The sequence below is a fragment of the Amia ocellicauda genome, chromosome 8, assembly GCF_036373705.1.
Source record: "Amia ocellicauda isolate fAmiCal2 chromosome 8, fAmiCal2.hap1, whole genome shotgun sequence".
In the NCBI taxonomy this organism is placed as follows: domain Eukaryota; kingdom Metazoa; phylum Chordata; class Actinopteri; order Amiiformes; family Amiidae; genus Amia; species Amia ocellicauda.
This window is the reverse complement of record NC_089857.1, coordinates 16387617-16398253: the sequence shown is the minus strand read 5'-3', so window position 1 is coordinate 16398253 and position 10637 is coordinate 16387617. Positions and strand designations below refer to the sequence as shown.

At 42.2% G+C, this 10637-nt stretch overlaps 1 protein-coding gene across 1 annotated transcript in view; it reads right to left on the bottom strand.

The window, feature by feature from the left end:
- Positions 1–1277: 1277 nt before the first annotated feature.
- mapk4 (mitogen-activated protein kinase 4) overlaps positions 1278–10637 on the bottom strand; it is a 38002-nt gene continuing 28642 nt past the window's right edge. The window contains exon 6 of the mRNA XM_066712206.1: positions 1278–5820. Within this exon, the coding sequence (XP_066568303.1) occupies positions 5043–5820 (778 nt within the window). The 3' untranslated portion in view covers positions 1278–5042. The remainder of the gene's footprint in view (positions 5821–10637) is intronic.

The window sequence follows — 10637 nt, the reverse complement described above, 5'->3', positions numbered from 1 at the left end:
GACAGGGCATGTCATAGGAGACAGGGTGTGTCAATATGAGACGGCGTGTCATAGGGAACAGGGCATGTCATAGGGGACAAGAGGTGTCATAGGAGCCTGGGCGTGTCATATGGGATAGGGCGTGTCTTAGGAGACAGGGCGTGTCATAGGAGACAGGGTATGTCATATGGGACAGGGCGTGTCATAGGGGACAGGGTGTGTCACAGGAGACAAGGCGTGTCATAGGGAACAGGGCGTGACATAGAGGACAGGGCATGTCATAGTGGACAAGAGGTGTCATAGTGGACAGGGCGTGTCATATGGGACAGGGCATGTCATAGGAGACAGGGTGTGTCATATGAGACGGCGTGTCATAGGGAACAGGGCGTGTCATAGGGGACAAGAGGTGTCATAGGAGCCTGGGCGTGTCATATGGGACAGGGCGTGTCATAGGGGACAGGGTGTGTCACAGGAGACAAGGCGTGTCATAGGGAACAGGGCGTGACATAGTTGACAGGGCATGTCATAGGGGACAAGAGGTGTCATAGTGGACAGGGCGTGTCATATGGGACAGGGCATGTCATAGGAGACAGGGTGTGTCATATGAGACGGCGTGTCAAAGGAAACAGGGCATGTCATAGGGGACAGGGCATGTCATATGGGACAGGGCGTGTCAGAGGAGACAGGGCGTGTCATAAGGGATGCGTCTGAATATCCGACACATTTGGCATGCGGAGTGTGTGAGTGTCAACAGCCTATATGTGTATCTGTATCACTATCTATCCATCCATCCGTGTGTGTGTGTACTATATAGTAGCTCTGCAGGACCTGCCCTGTGAAGACCACTGCTGTACTGTATCAAGAGATACAGTTATAGTTGCAATTAAATAAAGAAGAAGAAATACTAGTTTTATATATATTTAGTTGCATATGTAATTATTTTGATTAATTGATCATTTTATTTTCTTTAACTTTTATTAACTTACTAAATTGGCCTCAAACCCTTAACCCCAGATTAACACTGGTGCATTCTACTGAATTAGGTAACTGGGCTAATGGGACTATGCTTTAATATACAATAGTCATTACATTATGTGTCTGACAGGGGCAGGTTAAAAATCAAATGCACAGTACCTAACTTATTTGAATAGCTACAACTTATGTAATGTTTGTGGCACAAGTTAAATACACAATATAATTTGAAGTATATATAAATTGCTTTCAATAAGCAACATACAATATAATGGATGGTGATTGAAACCAATATATGGGACTAAAACAGTCACTGAAGCCACATGTTCGGTTCATCAACAGATTTTACTGGATACTCCGATGCATCTTTCAATCACTAGAGGGCAGCACAATATAAGCTAGAAAAGGAAACCATATTGCCAGTGTTTTAAAGCATAGAAAGGCTACAGAGAATAATAATCAAATAAAGTCATATTACATGTGGTTACATTGTCAGAATCATTTCAGATTCCAAGCTCAAGGACAAAACTGGTGGGTCATCTAAAAGATTCTACTTAAATAACTGGGAGGCTGTCGCTAAATTAAAAATAAATAATAACAGAAAGAACAAGAAAAGAGAAGGCAGATTGTTTGAAAGCACAAGGCTTTCCTTACCAGCACGTAATATGTTACTTATTTCAGATATGCTTCACATCTCACCAAATCAAAGTCAAAAGAGGAGTATTCAAGTAGCTGGTATGCGCCAATACTCTTTTTCCAAGAATAGGCACTGGCTCACATAGACGGGTAAGACACAGAGAGCAATTAAGAACAGTGTAATGCAAATATGTCATTGTCAAAATGTTGTTTGTGCTCTTTCAGTAACATATGGATATGGTAACAGGCAGGTTTGTTCTTAGGAGGTTTTGTCAGTGTATAAACAGGAGACATATTCAATAAATAGAATGTACCTTTGTAAAAGTCAATACCCCCATGCAGCATAACAGGGATAATCTGTAGATGTATACTTATTGGGCACTTGCATATATATGTAATATATTCAATAAAGATCCATTGTGACTTATCTATGCCAAATATAATTAACTGTAATAAAGGTATATAATAAAATGTGCAGGTACTTTTTACATTTTATTTGGAGAGTAAAACAAACAAACAAACAAACAAACAAAAAATGCCCCATTTAAAGGGGTTTATTGAATGAATGAAAGCATTCAAGCGAGCAAGAACAACTTTGGTTATAATGGTTCTTATTTTCTTATGAAAGTAAAGAGAGAAAAAAGCATAACATAAGCAAAAACTCTAACACCTTCAGCCTGCTCCGCCTCCAACTACAGTGGACATTGGGGTTGTATCTCAGTAGTTAAAAGCAAAGTCAGCATCTGTACATTTACATAACTGCTGAATGATACTGAGCTGCCAAAAAGAGAGAAGTGTTGTAGTGAGCAATATTTTGATGCTCCAAGCCTGTCCTGCAGGCCAAGACAAAGTACTCGTCCCAAAAAACACAGCAGGCAGAGGGATTTGGTTGCAATATCAGTTCACACAAAAAAAAAAAAAAATTTAAATGTATTGTAAGCGGTCTAGTTTCTTGTCTAATCAGCAAAATGAGAACGACCAATGTTAGAGCATAAGAAATTTAACAGTAGCTAAAAACTAAATCTAATTGCCACAGATTTATTAGATGTAGTATATTTTCACCATTATTTTAAAGGCATCTGTTCAAACAGTTTTAAGTCCTTACTGTTGATTGGCTAATAACCATACAACAACACAATGCGCCGCATGAAGAATGGAATTTTGAGGCTTCCACCATTGTTTTCATTGGGATTTCTGATGTTTTCGATCAATTATATACATATATATATATATATATATATATATAAATAAATAGATCATATCCATACAAAAAGGAAAAGCAGCGCAGTGTACGAAGTTTGATATATGTAGCACAAGAAATGTAGGAGAGTTAGTCCGAACAGAATAACAAGAAAGATCCTGAAAGAGGACAAGTATCTGGTGTTCTCACATGCAGACTAATAAGGCTAACATTACAGCTGAGGAAGTAATCAAGTAAAAGAAAGAACTGTGTTTGGACATTATCATGTAAACACTGATGTCTTTGTACAGTGAGCCAAGTACCCAAAGTGACCAAAGAGGGTATCCTACCTCAGTGTTACTATTATAGGAACTTACAGATATTACACAGTCATACTTTTGAAATTGACTCACTCTTGTCCATTATTAAATCTTAGACCCAGAAACTCTGAACAGGAGTGCAGGGGTAAATGGGAATTGTGGGAGTTCAGACAAAAACAAATAAAATGAATAGAAACATTAACTTAAGATGCTTATAGAGATGAGGAAGTGAACTACACATCAGCAACTGGTGCAGCAGACACTTACGACAGGACCATGAAAGTTATTCTTCCAAGCAAACATGTAGCTGGTTAATGTGCAGATCTAAGGGCAGGCATTAGCATCAGACAGGCCACAGAATACCCCAGTCCTCCTCTGTCCTCAGACTGTGCTTTAAAGCTGTGAATAATGGCCTACAATGACAATCTGCATTAATGTTGTTAAAACAAACACTGTCTCATGTTGAGAGATGAAAATCCTTTTGAAACTGGATTACTTTCAGGCTCTTGCTATAATATTAAAGGGTGAAGTATGAAACTCTGTAATGGCATAATAATCAGTGCTTGTTTTCTTTGTTCTTCCATCTCCTCTTACTGTCAAGTCTTCCATTAGGAGTCCAGCGGCCCTGTGTCACTCAAATACTGTACCTTAATTGAGTCACTCCCTGCCACACGGATCCTTCATTCCAAAGCAATGTATTTTCATTTCTGTCTGTATTTGTATTCCTTTTAATCTGAAGCCTTCTAAGTGACACAGAAGTAATTTCAGTTTCTTAATTTGTGACAGAATAATAATAAGGCAGAACGAAGGGATGAAAAATGATATCTGATGCAGGACTGGGTAAATATCAACAATAAGACTGGATTAGCTGAGAGACATTTTGTACAAAACAAGATGTTCATTCCCAATACTATAGCATGTAATGATCTGCTGTGTAATCCCCTTTATATGATAGTGGATTTGTCTAATGCCAGCTTGACTCTGACATCTTCAATAATTAAGGTACCCTTCTATTATCATAAGAGAAGTGCCAGTAACTCAATTGATATGCTTAATCTATTGTTATAATATTTCACTGCTTAATGGATTGGGAATTAAATAGGCTAGACAGCCTTGCCTTTGAAAAAAAGAAACTACTGACATAAGACTTAAGAAAAAGGGAGAGAGGTCTTTATTGGCTAGAATACACTCGAAACATATTGTGTCTGATTAGTCTTGCTTGCTTCCTTGATGCCCTGAGACTCTACAAAGCAAAGTGAAACCTGCTGACTGCCATGCATGCATTAAACTCTGTCTGTGGCTGCACAACCAATGAAGATTTAGAGATGTCAGCAGAGTCCAAAGAAGAGCGCTGCATTTCAATGAGTGCTGGAGTCAGTCAACACAGCAACAGTTACTGCACTGCCACACCACCCCTCCTTTTATTATTGTGTTCAAACACCGCACTTCACTCTCGCAAGCAGGATCGACACTCGTCTAGCTTGGCTTTTCGCATGTGAGTGTAGGTTAACATTTGAAGTAGTAGAACATTTTTCTCTTTTTTGTCTGAAACCATGGGTGAAAGATTGAGCTGGAATTCTATATGGATTTAGAAAAAAAAAATCAGATACAAAATCATAGTGTCAACTTTCATTTCAGCCGCTGTTGAGATGTTTACCCTTTTCCTCTTTCTAAAACACACTTGGTTCTCTTCAGTCCACTTTAAAAGAGTCTTCAATCACTTCTTCCAGGTTTATAATGAACTCATGTCTGTAAGTGCACCCTAACATATCTTATTTCTCATTCAAGCTTAAACACCACGCGGTACATTTCAGTCATATGCAAGAAATAAAGGCTACTTTTTAGTTTTTGTATGAGCCTACTAAGAACAGTGGCCTTGGCTTTCCTGTTCACCGTGTTTCCTGGGCACCACACCCTCGCTTCAGGAATCACAAGATCAGCTGTTGGCGTCCGCTCTACCAGCGCTCTTTCTGATAGACCTTGGCCTGCACCATCTCAGCAGGCCTCTCGGGAATACGCGCCCCGTTGATTTCCGCCAGCCGCCCGTCACCCAGCTCCTCGGGGTTGCTGCACAGCTTGAGCGCTCGAGAGATGAAGACGTCCAGGTCGAATTGGGCCTCGGCACCGTTCGTGAGCTCGTGGGCCGGGGTGGGGGTGCCGAGGAAGCGCGGCGAGGGTGGTGGGGAGGATGAGGAGGGAGGAGGGGGCTGGCCGGTCCCGCTCTCGTCCTGGAGGTCCGGGGCGGGCAGCAGCAGCGGCGGGGGGCTTGTGCTCTCAAGACGGGCCTGCGTGCTCTCCACCCAGCGGGAGATCTCCATGAAGAGGTCGGTAGGGGGCTCCACGGCATGTTCCTGGAGCCCGCTCTCTCTGCCGCCCTCGCCAGGCCCGGGCATGCTGTTGTGTTTCCAATGCGACAAGTCCAGGATGAGCTTGGGCTCCGAGTAGTGGTGCGGTTTTCCGTCGCGCCACAGCAGCTTGTCCAGGTAGGAGGGGGAGCCCACTTTGTAGTCACAGGAACGGCCACAGTCTAGTTCCCCTGGGCCGGTGCGCTCCAGGGAGGAGTGGGAGTGCTCCAGGAAGCGTTCCGAGCTGCTGTGGGAATACTTGCGTGGATCCACCTGCACTTCCTCCAGGATGGGCATGGATCCCGCTCGGGGGTCCCGCTGCACCTCCGCCTCTGACTCCTGCTCTCGCTGGTGCCACTCCAGGTCTGAGGACAGGCTGGCCTGGTACCTGCGAGGGGGAGGGAAATCACAGGAGTCAAGATAGGAAGTACGCTTTAATCATGATACACCTATCTGCAAAGAGTGAAAGAAAAAATGTATATGAACTGATTGCAAAATCAGAAAGCATTTAATTGCATTAATTTATTTTGTAGAGGGATTTTGAGAGGCCTACAAATAACTTCTTGGTATTTATGACTTCATCCTATCAGCTTTTCAGATAGCAGTCCTTTTCTTTAATCTCTTCCTATCTAATAATCACATAACAAGAGTCGCAGAGAGTACAATCAATAGATTTATATCCTCTAGTAGCTTACACTTTGTACCGGTGAAGTGCATATCTTTGCAATACTGAAATTTCTATATACAAGATGACATTTTAGTTATAAAAGACCAGTTACTGGAAATTGTTACCAAGTGCCCCCTGTAATTGGTTGATTTCTGATACATGATTTATAATATGAAAAGAGGAATGTAGTTAGAGGCTGTTTCTTAATTTTTCAATTCCAATGTGTTTATGGTGTTGTTATTATACGGCTATCTGTGGTTTCAAGCACTTTAATGCTGAAACTCGCAGGGCTGTGATAGCGTGATTCATTTATCATATACCCAGCTGTAATAAATCACTCCCAGATAACACAGCAGTGTGTATTCGATTCTCTGCCCTGATCCTGAAGTTTAAAATAGATGCTTTACACAATCCCAGTTTATGCAATGGTGTGTTACAAATGCTGCTTTGAATACTGTTCAGAAATTTCCCAGGCAGGTAGTCTCAAAAATATACAAACACATCAAAGAAGAAATCACCATTCTGATCAAAGACATTTAGGGGGTATGTTTTCAAAGGTGACAACGGGCTACAGATAAGTATAGCTCAGGTTTTGAAGATGTCTGGAATAGGTAAGTATCTGGAATAGATTAAGTGACTAATATCTGCACCTAACAGCTGCAAAAACATTTGTGTGATAGTATAATTATCACCCGTGTCAATAAAATTAAATACAATACAGGCATTTACCATAATGCTACTGAAACAAAGGATATGCTAAGGTCTGTAACTCCCAAAGTCTGTACATTTCCAATTGTAACCCTTTGTGATCAAGCTGCAAATGTGTATACCTTACAGCAGTACCTGTATTTTCCCATAAGCCTGTATAAGAGAATTCCAATAAGCCTGTATAAGATATTTGGCATTGAAATACTCAACAGCCCCTTATTATGACAAGAACAATCAAACACAGAAAATGTAATGTCTGTGTGGTCAACTCAATAAATTCAGCAAAAGCAAGAACATTTGGAGCTTTGAAGACAAGGCTAAGGATTGAATGGGTGTGATGAAAATTACACTATCCACCCACCATCGTTCAGTTAATAATAATTACAGTAATGAATGCCAAGACAAGTACATTACTATTCCGGCATGATTTGAGCACTGTGTAATTGGAGGTTACCTTTCTGTGTGCACGGCCAGTTCCTGAAACATGAGGACAAGGGCACAGGGAGAGTCTTGTTGTTGGGAGTAATTTAAATTAGCAACCAGGGTGAAGTCCAGCTCACATTAAGCAAGTCCGCAGTGTCCTGCTGAGAACGGACTGATTAGCCTGCCAAGCATGAGCAAAAAGGACTGCAGGCACTTGGGATCCCAGATCTACTTGTTTGCCAACCTGTCTACTGGCATTTTGAAAATCTTGTACATGAAGACCCTGAAAACCACATACCTTTGAATATTCGGGATTAATGTAGGATTAGCACTTTTCTACAAAAGTAGGTTGTATTGGGTTGAGGAATGACATGAGTTATTTGCAGATTTCTTATTTTCTAAGGGCTCTTTTCGTATCAGTCAAAGTCCAGTGAAGGCACTCTGTGTTTTTGTATTCCTGTGTCAGCACAGGGAGCTTTGTTCAAGGGAGATTTTTCTTCAGCTGCCTTCAATGTAAAGGAAGGCTTGGAATGTTGGGACTCAGATTAATGACTGCTATTGAAATCCTGTAGCACTAAATACCCTTTTCTCAATGGCCTTTTTCTCTGAAGACATGTGGGGTTTTACTGCTGTACTTAATGCGCATCCATGACACTACATCCCTGTTCATGTATGCAAACACAAGCAGTTTCCTCATATTGACCAGGCCTAACCCCCTTTAATGAAAAACTCAAGCGTTCTAACTTTGAGCGGAATTTTCCACTGTGAATGCATTCTAAACACAGAGATGTTTTGTATTGAAGTCTCTCTGTAGCCGTGATGATATCATATTACCTGTTGGAGGTTTCATAAGTAGTTTTCCGCTTTCCTTGAAACTACTCCATGGCACTGTATCAAGATTGATGGGCCTGAGAGCTTCTTACTGGACTCATTAGTGTTCAGTCTGTGTGACATAAGCAGCTTGATCTCTTTTCAGATGATTTATTCCCCCTTTTACAGGTGTCTGACTGCAACTTTTATACAGTAGAACAGTGGATCCTGCTGGTTTTAGTACCAAACGAGCTCTCAATTACTGAATTGAACCCTTAATTAACTAATAATTTCCTAAATCAGAGCCTTTTAATTATTTTAAACAGTAGGGGGTTTAAGTTAAGTATATAATTGTATTAATAACTTATTAAAGAACCAACTCGTTTATTACACAATTTAAAAAGTCAAATCTAAGCAGATTGTTACTTCAATTAAGGTTCAATTAAGTAATTGAGAGCTTGTTTGGAACAAAAATCTGCAGGGTAGGGGGTCCTGCAGGTCCAGGGTTGATAGCCTCTGGTGTAGACCTTAACCTGGGCAATGAGGACATTTTGTTTAAATCACTGTTAATTACTCTATAGTCAAAATTGTGGCTTGCATGGAGTGAAGATAATTCTTGTGGTGGTAATTCTTTAAAATGTCCAATCAATATTTTCTGTGTCCAGTTGTCCCCGTCACCAAATTTACAAAGAACTGTCGCCACTTACAGGTAATTGTCTGGTTGTTTTTGTAACTCCTCCTAATAAAGCAATAAGAACCTGTTCATATAAAAAACAAAGCAAAGCCAAACAACATGTTCAAAAGAGAGAAAGAACGTCTAGTCAGGAATTGATCAAATAATAAAAATGCCACACACATTCCCCACACAGTTCTGCGTTTGATCTTATATTTCATTTCTCCACTAATGATCAAGCACTTTCTAAGGATTTCTGGTCATCTGCCAAAGAGATGAATTACCCATAAAAGGGTGCAGCTGGAGTCAGAAGGGAGAGAGAGGCATGACTGATGTTGTCACTGATACAAGAAATGGTAATATTCCTAACAAAGTTTTGTTTTACATTTGTTCTCTCTCAGACATACTGCCAAAATGATAGGTTGCGAATGCAACTGTGGTTATCTGAGAAAAGAAGCACTGCCCAAGTGCTTCCTACTAGGAGCCATACCAACTCTATAATAGAAGCCACATGGGCCCCTTGGGGCCACATCCGGGCTGACCAGATGCGAAGACCGCAGTCACGCTGAACTGGGAAGAAATAACGAATGACGTATCCACGGAGCAACAAAAATCTTTGTGCATTCCAAGAATCCTTGTAATAACGACCTCCTGCTCTACTAGCAGGGCTAGCAGCGGGGCCAATACCAAGACCACACCATGTAAGCATAGGGTGCAGTCCTGCACTCAAGTGCCAACTCAAGTGCCTCCTTGCTGGACACAGCAGCAGCGGCCCCCAGCACAACTAGCATAGCTAGGGCGGGGCCACAAACTGGTGGCAAAGGAACTATATACATAGCAGGGCACAACGTGTCTTCGCTAACAACAGGAGCAGGTGTCCTTTAAATAAGGAGCAGACAAGCTTCAACTGTCTATTCCAATTAACTATATACACTGCGGGGTGCAGGAGCCAGCTCATGCACCACACGCAGGACACAGGAGCAAGTTACACATTGCTGACCAGCAGCTAGCGGCAACAGACGCTCTACGGTCAACCCAGGGTCTACTGTCTAATGTCAATAATAAATTAACTATATACACAGTGGGGCTTAAAAGCCCGCTAAATACAGCAGCAGCGGCCCTCAGTACAGCTAGCATAGCTAGGGCGGGGCCACAGACCTGCTGACAAAGGAACTATGTACAATGACGGGGTACAGGTGTACAAAACACATGCACTCCCGCCTAAAGAATGAACTATATACAAGTCACAGTCCGGTAGGAAGGGAAAACGATTCTGCGTCGCTTCTCCAAGCACGCTCAGCAGGGGCAGTCGGATAGAAAAGCCAACACCAGATTCCCAATAGAAGGAACCGGACCCGTCATGTCCAGCCTGTAGAACCAGCTGCACAGATGTCTGCCAATGGGGCACCTTGAAAAAGGGCCCACGACATGGCTACACCTTGAGTCGAGGCACTGGGACTACAGACGGCTCATAGGCAGTGGTAATGGTGTCCACAATCCAGTGCGAGAGGTGCTGCTCCGTAGGATACACACAATTGGTCCAAGAGCAAATGTTCTTAGTGCGCTGCAAATAGCACCAGAGAGCCTGCACCGGACACAACAGGTGTAGCCTACTCTCCTCCTCTGAAGAGAAGGGAGGAGGATGGAAAGCCATCAACTCAATAGGTCTGTTGATATAGAAAGGAGACAGCACTTTCGGGAGGAACACAGGATTAGGCTGAAGAGTAACACTGGAACCATATCCCGCAAAACGGACACACGCAGGGTGAATGGACAGGCCATGCAACTCACTCACACGTTTTGCAGACATGATTGCCAACAAAAACACCATATTCAGTGATGCTAATCTGAGGTCAACTAATTGCATGGGCTCAAACGGGGCTGTAGAAAGCACGTCTAGCACTATATCAATGTGCCACGTGGG